At 39.9% G+C, this 13084-nt stretch overlaps 1 protein-coding gene across 4 annotated transcripts in view; it reads left to right on the forward strand.

Annotated features, from left to right (window-relative positions):
- Positions 1–13084, forward strand: part of PHLPP2 (PH domain and leucine rich repeat protein phosphatase 2) — a 78038-nt gene that overhangs the window by 31732 nt on the left and 33222 nt on the right. For all 4 annotated transcript variants that reach the window (XM_054453256.2, XM_054453259.2, XM_054453257.2 and 1 more), the window contains 5 exons: positions 801–991; positions 6927–7052; positions 9601–9755; positions 11962–12108; positions 12510–12740. In XM_054453256.2, the coding sequence (XP_054309231.1) occupies positions 801–991; positions 6927–7052; positions 9601–9755; positions 11962–12108; positions 12510–12740 (850 nt within the window). The remainder of the gene's footprint in view (positions 1–800; positions 992–6926; positions 7053–9600; positions 9756–11961; positions 12109–12509; positions 12741–13084) is intronic.

Here is a 13084-nt window from a genome sequence, read left to right on the forward strand (position 1 = left end):
TTATATTCATTATCTTACTAAATTTTTTTTTTTTTTTGAGACGGAGTCTTGCTCTGTCGCCCAGGCTGGAGTGCAGTGGCGTAATCTCGGCTCACTGCAAGCTCTGCCTCCTGGGTTCATGCCATTCTTCTGCCTCAGCTTCCTGAGTAGCTGGGACTGCAGGTGCCCGCCACCATGCCCGGCTAATTTTTTTTTTTGTATTTTTAGTAGAGATGGGGTTTCACCGTGCTAGCCAGGATGGTCTCGATCTCCTGACCTCGTGATAACGCCCGCCTCGGGCCCCCCAAAGTGCTGGGATTGCAGGCGGGAGCCACTGCAGCTGGCCATCTTACTTAATTTTTATAAGAATCCCCAGAAGGTAGGTTGTGTTAAGATTCAAACTGTATAAATGAGTAAAGTAAAGCTTAATGAGAATAAATAGTTCAAGGAAACAAAGTGACAGAACCAGCATTCAAATTCAAGTATATCTGACTTCAGAGTTCATGATCTTAACCACTCTACCATACTGCCTTTCTCTAGGTACATAGGAGATATGGGTGTTGGAAGAAGGGTTAATTTAACAGTGGCATCCAAAGTACAATTTTGCTTCGTAGACCAAAATTCACAGGTACTCCTACTGTATATGATTCAGTGATGGATAATATTTAAGGACTAGATCTAATTTTGTCATAACTATATTGCTTGGTTACTTATATCTATAAATAAGGTTGTTGAATGTTGACACACAATACCTTCTTTTTCCATTTCTGTATTCTTACACTGCTTTAATGGTGGATTCTGAAGTATTGTTTCCTTTTCAGAAAAACCGTGCCACATGGATCATTTGGATCGAATCCTACTGTCTGGCATCTATAATGTACGCAAGGGAAAGACCCAGCTGCATAAGTGGGCTGAGCGCCTAGTTGTCCTCTGTGGTACCTGCCTTATTGTTTCCTCAGTGAAGGATTGTCAAACTGGAAAGATGCACATTTTGCCTCTGGTTGGTGGAAAGGTAAGACTCACAAAGATGAATTATTTTTCATTTGATCATCTTAATTAAGAAAATACCACATAATGCTTTTCATAGCTTTTATTCATATCTTTTCAAAGAAGCCAGTATGGGCATTATTAAAGATTATATCAGAGACTCTCTCAGAGGTTCAGAGGCTACTATGCCTCAAATCCTGTTGCAGAACTATCTGTTCAGGACATCCCCACCTCCACTGCTAGGCATTAGATTCTGGGGCTCACAATAGCCAGAGTAGACAGTGGATGCTACCATTAGAAGCTGCCTTTGGAAATTAGAAGTAGCTGCCAGCATCCATCACCGAATAGATTCTTTCTGGGTTTTTTTTCCCCCCAATTAAATTAAAATTCAGAGTTTGAGGTAGTCATAAGATGTGATCCAGCAGCCAGGGAGCCATGCCATTTCTTCCATCTGTGCTAGAGGAGTCTCCATCCCAGGAAAGGAGTTCACTTGTTAGTCAAGCAGAATGAATGACAAATGACCATAAACAGATATGTTAATATTTTTGGGAAGCTATCTATACGTGATTTTACTCTGTTTTGAATCTTGATTGTCATAAACCAATCTGAGTTTGTCTGGAAGACTTCCAGACAAAATTACCTCATGAATTCACACTTTGGATCAGGCATCCATTCTGATCCAAATACACAGCAATATAGATAGAATACATGTATTAAAAAGATAAATAAGCTGGGCGTGGTAGCTTGTGCCTGTAATCCCAGCTACTCAGGAGGCTGAGGTGGGAGGATCACTTGAGGCCAGGAGTTTGAAACCAGCCTGAGCAACATTAGCAAGACCCTGTCTTGGCCGGGCGCGGTGGCTCATGCCTGTAATCCTAGCACTTTGGGAGGCCTAGGTGGGTGGATCACTTGAGGTCAGGAGTTCAAAACCAGCCTGGCCAACATAGTGAAACCCCGTCTCTACTAAAAATAATTTTAAAAAATTAGCTGGGCGTGGTAGTGGGTGCCTGTAATCCCAGCTACTTGGGAGGCTGAGGCAGGAGAATCGCATGAACCTGGGAGGTGGAGGTTGCAGTGAGCCAAGATCATGCCATTGCACCCCAGCCTGGGAGACAGAGCAAGATTTCGTCTCAAAAAAAAACAACAACAAAAAAAAAAACCAGCCAGGTGTAGTGGTGTGGCGTCTGAAGTCTCAACTGCTTGGGAGGTTGAGGTGGGAGGAGGATGGCTTGAGCCCAGGAGTTCGAGTTGCTGTGAGCTGTGATCATGCTACCGTATCCTAGCCTTATGTGACAGAGTGAGTCCCTGTCTCTTAAAAAAAAAAATTAATAAAAATATGAAAAGACCTAGCTGAGCTTAGAAATACAGAATAGAAACATAAAATGATCAGAAGTTCTGTGGGCCTCCTGGGCTCTGGGTCTGAAAGGTTGTGGCAGCCTCGGAGTTTGGCTCTTATAAGTATTTAGTAATAGTTTTCTGCTCATAATGGGGGTCCTGGGTTAGTCTTATGGCCTAATGCCAGGCTGATTGGTATCTTTTGTTTCTGCAAGAAAGCTAAAACAAAAACTGCCATTAAGCACTGACTGAAACCAAGGCTTATTTCTAGCAGTGGTCCTAAAGAGGTGGGAGAATCCAGTTGCATGGCCTTTGACCAGGAAATGAATGAAATCCCTACTAGTTTAATGAATGAATGTTTGTAACTCCAGTATCAACCATGGGGCAGGAACCCACCACTGTCAGTATGAGGTCTTGGGGGCTGAAGGACAAAGTGAAGAAAGAAGTAGAGTTGCTTGAGAGGGAAAGAGTGAATGAGGACAAGGTTGGGGATTGGTGGAGAGGAAGCAGCAGATAGGGTGAGAGAGAAAATGAACCTACCATTCAAATGAACCTGAAACATAAACTCCCTCACACACATACAAAAAAAAAAAAAAAAAAAAAAACACACAGAGAAATTTAATACTAGGGAGGATTTCCACAAACTCAGCCATCAGGAGATAAACTCACTTCAGATTGAAATGGAAATAAATGAACAAACATCTTGAAAATAAATGTGTTTAGAATTTTCTAAGAGAGAATGGAAGAAGAAAAATGGAAAACAAATTCAGAAATAAGAATAACTGCCCATGAAAGAGCCAAGTAGAATATTGGAAATAAAAATACAGTTACTAAAATTTAAAACTTAAGTGGTTAAACTCTAGATCAGACAAAGAGAGAATTGATGAAGAGTAATTTTGTCTATTCTGTTTGCTAATAGAATTTTGTTCAGGGTAGCAGTATGCCCAGGATCAAAAACTAAATCTTCCAACGGAACCCTCTTGTAGCTACTGAGATATACACAGAAGTTTCCTGGAAGGACTTTTGGAAAAGCTCTTTAAAATGGGATAGACTTTTAAAGAGCTTGACCTTTAAAGGTCATAAAGGGATGGCTTGACCCTTTGCCAGTTCCTCAGTGTCAGAGGTGGAGCAGTCATACGATGACTATGAGTTGGCAAGCATATGTCAAGTGTAGCGTTTGAGGAAGAAGGAGCCTGGGTCCTTGCTGGCATATGGAGCTGTTAGGCTAGTCCTGGACTGACTCCTCTATTTTTTTTAAGCCACTGTTTAGTAGCTGAATGTAGTTAACTGATGTACTGAAGAATTTCACAGATAAAAACTATAAAAGAACCCTTCAGAAAGGCTCTGGTATACATCTAATAGGAGTTCTAGAGAAGGGAGAGGAAGAGAAAAGAGAAATAATATCTGAAAAAATAATAGCTGAAAATTTTCTAGAAGTGAAGACAAACATGAGTGTTTAGATGTGGCAATGTGTTTATTAAGTAAAGTGTGATACACTCTTGGGATAAGAGGATAGAAACATCAAATAATCTTAAAATTTATTAGAAAAATTAGAAAAATTTAACAATAGCCACTAAAATTAGAGGAGGAAAAGAGAATATGGAAAACTTTGTAACACTAAAATAAGGCAAGAAGAATTGAGAAAAAGGAGCAAAATAGCATGTTAAATTTTCACAAATTATAGTGATAGTAGTGAATCCGAATATATCAGTAATCACAATGATGTGATAGTTAGATGTTATTTTAAATACTATTTGCTGTTCATAAGAGACATAATTAAAACTTACTCTTAGAAGGTTGAAAGTGAAATGATGAAAGAATATATACTCGTCAAATAGCAATCAAAAGAAAATTGGTGTGGTTATATTAATAGCGTATGAGACATTTATATGAAAGTTTATGTGCAACAAAGGACGTGTATTCACAATATATAAGGAACTTTTGCAACTAAGTAACAAAAAGACAAACCCAGTAAAAAACTGGGCCAAAGATTTGAAGAGACCTGTCACCAAAGCAGATATACAGGTAACAAGCACATGAAAAGATCTTCAACCTCAGTCATTAGGGAAATGCAAATAAAAATCATAGTGAGATACTGCACACCACTAGAATGGCTAAAATTAAAAGACTGATGATAACAAGTTTGGCAAAGATGCGGAGCAACTGGAACATTTATACATCATGGTAGGAATGAAGTTACTTTGGAAAACAGTTTATTCATTTTTTGTAAAATTAAACGTGCTTTTCAAATAAACCAGCAATTCTGTTTCTAATTTTTTATCCAAAAGAAATGAACGTATGTTCTTTAAAAGACTTGTACATGAATGTTCATAGCAGCTTTATTCTAATGGCCAAAAACTAGAAACAACTTAAATGTTCGCTGACTTGTGAATTGATAAACAAATGTGATATATCTATACCAGGAAATACTGCTAAGTGGAAAAAAAAAAAGGAAAGAACTGCTGATACAAGAACAAGGATAAATCTTGACAGCATAATTCTGAGTGAAAGAAGCCAGACACAAAAGTCTATTTATTGAATTATTCGATTTATATGAAATTCTGAAAAAGGCAAAAAATTGTATTGATAGAAAACAGATCAGTGGTTGCCAGGGCGTGGTGGGGAGGGGGCTGACTGTAAAGGAGCACAGAGGGAAATTTGGGGGCCATGGGGTTGCACACTGTATTTATTCATTTATAAAAACTCATGAAATTGGTTACTTATAATCAGTGAATTAAAAAAAAAAATCAAGGCTAGGCATGGCACAGTGGTTCACACCTGTAATCCTAGCACTTTGGGAGGCTGAGGCGGGAGAATTGTTTGAGTCTAGGAGTTCAAGACCAGCCTGGGCAACATAAGTGGGACTCTGTCTCTACAAAAAAATTAAAAATTAGCCAGGAACAATGGCAGACACTTGTAGTTCTAGCTACTCAGGAAGCTAGGGCGGGAGGATCACTTGAACCTGTAAGGTTGAGGCTGCATTGAGCCATGATCACGCCATTGTACTCCAGCCTGGGGTGAAGAGTGAGCTGTCTCAAAAAATACAACAAAACCCAGTGAATTTTATTTTAGGTTATACCTCAGTAAGACTGGTCCCCAAAAGGACTTTTTTGTGTGTGTGTTTGAGACAGAGTCTCGCTCTGTCACCCAGGCTGGAGTGCAGTGGCACGATCTCAGCTCACTACAGCCTCCGCCTCCCAGATTCAAGCAGTTCTCCTGCCTCAGCCTCCCAAGTAGCTGGGCCAAAAGGACTTTAATGCAAAAAGCATTAGTAGGGATAAGGAGACTCGTTACAAAATGATAAAAGGAACATTTTACCATGAATATTTAATAATTCCAAAGTTATACATATGTAACAATATAATCTCAACATCTGTAATACGGAAATTAAAATAATTACTCAGGGAAGTTGACAAATTAACTTATAGTGAGAGATTTACAGATCTTTCTCAGTGTTTGACATTATATGATTCTCTGTACTTTTCTGTGTCAAGCATTCCAAAATAAAATATTTAAAAGATTATGCTAAAACAATCAGTATCTATTCTTCATTTCAATAATATTCTTTATTTTGACACAGACTCATTCAGTTGCAATGATTTGTTACTAATGAAAAATGGTTATGTTGTATCACAATTTAATGTTGTGAAAATTATTTAATTTTAATGAATCTTTTTAATATGATTCTCTTTTCTGGAAGTATTTGTTTCTGCCGTTTGGTTCAATCTTTAGTTGGCACAGAAACCTAATGTAAGTTTCCATCTGATTTGCCAAGCTGTGACATAACAAAGTGAGATACCAGACAAAAAGATGTAAGTGGTTCCATGACTATAAAAAGACTGCTTCCTCATCAAAGCTATATAGGTTGAGTTGTTGGAATTTGGGGGCGAATTTCTTTTTTTTTTGAGACGGAGTCTCGCACTGTCGCCCGGGCTAGTGTGCAGTGACGCGATCTTGGCTTGCTGCAACCTCCGCCCCCTGGGTTCAAGCGATTCTCCTGCCTCAGCCTCCCAAGTAGCTGGGATTACAGGAGCCCGTGACCACACCTGGCTAATTTTTTGTATTGTTAGTAGAGATGGGGTTTCACTATGTTGATCAGGCTGGTCTCGAACTCCTGACCTCGTGATCCGCCCGCCTCGGCCTCCCAAAGTGCTGGGATTACAGGCGTGAGCCACCACGCCTGGCCGAGAATTTCTCTAAGGAGCTATTTTTGTGCTGTGAATTCCTGCCACCACTCCAATAGGAATGGGGGAGGTTTTTACCTCTTTTCTCAAGCCTAGTAAAAGAGATTTGAATTGGACTGAAGAGGACTTGGTAAGAGTTCCATGCAGTAAGGGGGACATAGTGGACTGGTATCCTGCTTCCTGCCCCGCAAGTCCTGAGGACAAGAGGTGCTACCCAGCTGCTGGTGATAGAGCAAAAGCACAGCTAATGTGTTGGGATCATTGTGTACTCCTTGGGTGTGTTCATGTGTGACCCATTGGCAGATGGAGGGGGACAAGGAGGGAGAGAGAAAAAAAATAACTCTATTTTTAAAAATTCAGTTGTTCGTCTTGTGATTGCCTTTTGCTTTTGACTAGGATTTTTTTTTAGTGGTTCTGGTTTTCTCCCCTCCTCTTCTTCAGATAGAAGAAGTGAAGCGACGGCAGTACTCCCTTGCTTTCAGCTCAGCAGGAGCCCAAGCTCAGACCTATCATGTCAGCTTCGAGACTTTGGCCGAGTACCAGCGATGGCAACGGCAAGCATCCAAGGTGAAAAGTGGTAGGATGTTCTGATGTGGAGATAAGAATAGAGAACCCCAGGCCAGGCACGGTGGCTCACGTCTGTAATCCCAGCACTTTGGGAGGCCGAGGTGGACGGATCACCTGAGGTCGGGAGTTTGAGACCAGCCTGACTAACATGGTGAAACCTTGTCTCTACTAAAATACAAAAAATTAGCTGGGCGTGGTGGCGCGCACCTGTAGTCCCAGCTACTCGGAAGGCTGAGACAGGCGAATCGCTTGAATCCGGGAGCTAGAGGTTGCAGTGAGCCAACATCACGCCACTGCACTCCAGCCTGATGACAGAGCAAGACTCTTATCTCAAAAAAAAAAAAAAAATAGAGTACCCCAGGAGAAATGTATTTTGAAACTGATGGCCAGGTGCAGTGGCTCGTGCATGTAATCCCAGCACTTTGGGAGGCTGGGGCAGGCGGATCACCTGAGGTCGGGAGTTCGAGACCAGCCTGACCAACATGGAGAAACCCCGTCTCTACTAAAAATACAAAATTAGCCGGGTGTAGTGGCACATGCCTGTAATCCCAGCTACTCGGGAGGCTGAGCTGCAGCAGAATCGCTTGAACCCAGGAGGCGGAGATTGCAGTGAGCCAAGATCGTTCCATTGCACTCCAGCTTGGGCAACAAGAGCAAAAGTCAGTCTCAAAAAAAAAAACAAAAGAAAAGAAAAGAAACTGAACTTGTTCCCAAGATAGCAAATTATAATTTGTAATTTCCTTTCTAGGCCTTTTCTGAATATATAATGAGAAAAATCATGGAATTCCACCAGGTCTTTAACTTATTTATATGTGCATAGTACAAAATGCTGTCAAAAATGTTTGCAGGTGCATTTTCCTCTGTACTGTCTCTGGGAGTTAGGGCCTTAGAAGGAATTGAGACACAAAGAGATTTGACCCTTGAAGGAACTGAGATACAACGAGATTTAAATGACCTTCCCTCAACCGTAATAGTCAGTGATATATGGATTCATTCCATAACTTGGGTCCCAGTGCTTCTTGGTCTGCATATGTTCAGAACAGCCTTGGTGAACGACTTCAAATGTGCAGTTATTGATGGGACAGTGACCTCTAATGCTATCACAAACCATTATTCCTATATGCCAAGGATAATTAGTCTTTCAAAATAATTTCTGCACTTTAGCCTTTGAAGAGCAATAAAGTGTTTTGTGATTTCCAAATTCTCTTTTTCTTCTAGCCGTCTTCACAGGATTTTGTATAAGAGATTGTTATAGTATAAGGACATGCTATCAAAACATGAATGACTTTTCTTTTTATTTTTTTTTTTGGAGACAGAGTCTCACTGTCACCCAGGCTGGAGTGCGGTGGTATAGTCTTGGCTCACTGCAACCTTTGTCTCCTGGGTTCAAGCAGTTCTCCTGCCTCAGCCTCTGGAGTAGCTGGGATTACAGGTGTGCGCCATCATGCCCAGCTAATCTTCGTATTTTTAGTAGAGACAGGGTTTCACCATGTTGGCCAGGCTGGTCTTGAACCCCTGACCTCAGGTGATCCGCCCACCTTGGCCTCCCAAAGTCCTGGATTATGCTGTGAGCCACCACACCCAGCCATGAATGACTTTTTTAGTGATACATTGTTTCTTTTTTTAGATCAATTTTTATAACCCATATTATATTAGCATACTATTATAGAACTATCAGGCTTGTTTTGATTTTATTGACTGTTTTACAGTTATATTGTGTTGGCTATAAAATCTGCTCTAAATAAAACTGGTCCCAGTTTTAAGTAGCTATTCCATTCTTCTGCTCTTTTAAAGAAAAGTTAATATTTTTTGAGTGTCTTTTGCATGTTTAGCAGTGTGCTGTGTGCCTGGTTATTTACTTTTATCCTCAAAACAGATGAAGAAACTGCTGATAAGTAGCAGAGCTAGTGTGGCTACAAAAGGCCATGTCTTTTCATATCACACTGCCTCTTAAAGTTTTTTCCATTTATTTCGAATCATCTTATGATAACTTCTTGCGACCGGGTGTTGTGACTCACGCCTGTAATCCCAGCACTTTGGGAGGTTGAGGAATTCGAAACCAGCCCGGCCAACATGGTGAAACCCCGTCTCTACTAAAAATACAAAAATTAGCCTGGCATGGTGGCACAGGAGAATTGCTTGAGCCCAGGAGACGGAGGATGCAGTAAGCTGAGATCGTGCCACTGTACTCCAGCCTGGCTGACAGAGCAGGACTCTGTCTCAAAAAAAAAACCAAAACCAGAACAAACAAAAAACATTACTTCTTGCATGAAGTGTTAACTTTCCATCTTTAATGATACGTGTTTTTTTTTAACCTTGTACTTATAGAGACTTTATAACTTACACCCTTGTTTTTCAAGCAGCTTATGGTTTTAGGAAAAAGTAAAAATTAACTGGTATTTATAAATGAATAATTGGATCTTATTGCCTTTTTATTTTTTCCTATCTTTTTAATTAGTGTCTTTTTGTGTAAATGCCATTCCATTCTTTGCTGGGTGATAGACATCCCGTACTAGCTCAGAAGGCTCTTCTCTTTGACATTATTCAGGTGGTGTCCCAGCGAATCAGTACCGTGGATCTCTCATGTTACAGCCTCGAGGAGGTTCCTGAGCATCTCTTCTATAGTCAAGATATTACCTACCTCAACTTGCGACACAACTTCATGCAGTTAGAAAGACCCGGAGGCCTCGATACACTCTACAAGTATGTGGAGAATGGGTTTCCAGACTAACCTGTTAAAACCAACTCATATTCAGTATCTTATGGCTTCTATCTGCTACCATTGTATGTATATTCTAAAATTTCCCCTCCCTTTTGAAGAGGAAGTAAAAATGTTTATTCACAGAGTTCTCCTACCTGCCCTTTCCCCCCATAAAACAGAAGATTGGTGTAAATGTTCTGTGAGCTTCTGTTGATCTGGGTAATCTTTTCATGTGAATCATTGACACGATGCATGATCTGCCGCCAAGTTACATCAGGAGATTTAGTATGTGGGAAATTTTTGAATTAGAAGTATAAAATTTCAATAACTTAAAGGAGATAGGCCTAATTATAAGAATTTCACTCTGAGAGACAAGGCTCTATCTTCCCTTTGTACCTTCCACTGCCAACTCTTAAGCATTTAGTCAGCTGTGAAGCTTCTCTGTTCTAATACAGGAACCATTTTAGCCCTACAGTACTATGACCTACTTGTTATTCCATCTCGTTTATTAAAATATATACCCCATTCCCACACTCCACTCATCCCACCTCACTCTTCCACTTAAAAATGGACGCAGTGAATAAATATGTGTTGTAAGTAATTGTGTGGGCTTCTGGAGGAGAAGGGAGAAATTGGAAATTAAAGCATTCAAAGTGATTTAAATTAGATGGTGACTAAAAATATACATTAAAATGACATATTTTACATACTTCCTTAATAGCTAATAATTCTAGAGTAATGTCCAGAAAATGTTGTTTTTTTATCTCATCTGATAATTGTTTTAGAAAGTGTTTCAAGTATAAGCCTCTGTTGAGTAATGAGGTAGTTATTTTAGTAATATTGGCATGTAAAAATGAAAACAAGCAATAATTTTAAGGAAGTTGGTTTCTAGCATTTATTTGTGAGTTGCTATGAAAAAGAATTAGTCCAGTTTGAGGGCTGTATCATAAATTCTGAATTTAAAGCACCAAGCCAAAGGAATAATCAGTAATCAGAGTTAGGTCACCTGGAAATCAGAAGTTGAAAATTTGGAAGAGAAGTGTTACAGTGAGGTACCAGGGATTCAAATCTAGAAGCAGATAGATCATCATCATGGAGAACATCTCAGCCTTACCATCTTGCACTTGTATAATAACAAAATATCCTACTCCCCAGTGGAATTACCAGAGTCTCTCATAAAAAGTTCTTAGTAATGAAACCTTTAACATCTTAATTATAATACAGTGGATATCAGGAAGAAACCCAAGAGATCCATTTTATAACAATGCTATCTCTGGGTAAGACAATATAGATACTTTTACTTCCATGAACAAAATAGAAGCACTAAAAATTATTTTGTGTTGTGTATCAGGTCACATAATGGTAAAATGCTGTCACATTCGTATTTTCAAGCTCTAACTGGTTTATTCATTTTATGTGACATTTTAGCCAACATAATTTCAGTATGAAAAAAGAAGTTGCTTATAAATGGGATTTGATCTACATATTTGTTAGCTGTTGCTCTATGAGTTGATTAATTATTGCAAGGATTTTGTATATTACATGTAGAAATTTAATAATGGAAAAAGATTTCAAGCGTATCAAGTATGATGAAATACAAAAGAATTGTACCAGCATGAGCTGTTCTTCAAGATTGTCTACCTTTTTTTTTTTTTTTTTGAGACGGAGTCTTACTCTGTGGCCCAGGCTGGAGTGCAGTGGCGCAATCTTGGCTCACTGCAAGCTCCATCTCCTGGGTTGATGCCATTCTCCTCCCTCAGCCTCCCGAGTAGCTGGGACTACAGGTGTCCGCCACCACCCCTGGCTAATTTTTTCTGTTTTTTAGTAGAGACAGGGTTTCACTGTGTTAGCCGGGATGGTCTTGATCTCCTAACCTCGTGATCCACCTGCCTCGGCCTCCCAAAGTGCTGGGATTACAGGCATAAGCCACTGCACCCAGCCAAGATTGTCTTCCTTTTTAAGGAGAAAAGAGAGCTCCCGTAATGCTAAGACGTGGTTTCCTTCATCACATGGACTGCGCATTAGTCATCTTGGTGTCCTCTGTCGCCACTCAGTGTTTGATATGTAGCGAGTGCTCAATAAGTATTTTTGGAATAAATTCTATTATAGACATTTAAAATAGATCATCAAAGGCCATTGATGTCCCTCGTAAAGCTACAGTAATAGATGTATTGAAATGCAATATGCATTTTTGCCTTTGCTCTTTAGATTTTCTCAACTGAAGGGCCTGAACTTGTCCCATAATAAACTTGGGTTGTTTCCTATATTGTTATGCGAGATCTCTACCCTGACTGAGCTCAACGTTTCCTGTAATGGATTTCATGACCTACCAAGTCAAATTGGCAATCTGCTAAAGTAAGTAACTTTTACTAGATTCCTCTTTTCCCTTGCAGAATAAGGAACTTGCCTGGGGTTTGGAATGAAGGTAGTATCTTGAGCTCTTGCAGTGAAATATATCATGTACTTCTTAGGATTCTAGTCAGCAGCAGTTTTTGACGTCAGAGATCTACCTGCCCGTAGCAGTGACTGATCCCTCAGCTTCAACAGCAGCGGTCTTAACTCTTAATGTTGGAGGGACCATTTGTTTAAGTTGTGTGTAACTCATCTATTAAGTCTGTATACATGGAGAGTTAGGACACTTTACTATTTTGGGATTGATAATAAATTAGTGACATAAATCAGAATCCCCAACTCTGATTCTGTGCATTCCAGTGAAACCTTTCATAAAGTAGACTTGTTTTGTTTTCTTTCTATAGTCTTCAAACCCTGTGTCTTGATGGCAACTTTCTGACTACTTTACCTGAAGAATTGGGAAATCTACAACAGCTTTCCTCCTTGGGAATTTCCTTCAACAACTTTAGTCAAATTCCTGAGGTTTATGAGAAACTCACTATGTTAGATAGAGTGGTTATGGCAGGAAATTGCCTGGAAGTCCTGAACTTAGGGGTGCTGAATAGGATGAACCATATCAAGCATGTGGATTTAAGGTAAGGTGATTTTTTACCACAGCTTCCTTTAAATTGACTCTGGTGGACCTTTATGTCTTCTCTTTATGAAGATTTGTTTAAAACATTAGGGTTTTAAAAATTTTGTTGTTGTTTTGAGACAAGATCTCACTTTGTCACCCAAGCTAGCATACAGTGACACGATCTTGGCCCACTGCAGTCTTGACCTCCCGTTCTCAGGCGATTCTCCCACCTCAGCCTCCCGAGTAGTAGGGACTTCAGGTGCACACCACGAGGCCTGGCTAATTTTTTTCTACTTTTAGTAGAGATGAGGTTTCACCATGTTGTGCAGGCTGGTCTTGAACTCCTGGACTCGAGCAGTCCAC

This window comes from Pongo pygmaeus, chromosome 18 (assembly GCF_028885625.2).
Source record: "Pongo pygmaeus isolate AG05252 chromosome 18, NHGRI_mPonPyg2-v2.0_pri, whole genome shotgun sequence".
Classification (NCBI taxonomy): domain Eukaryota; kingdom Metazoa; phylum Chordata; class Mammalia; order Primates; family Hominidae; genus Pongo; species Pongo pygmaeus.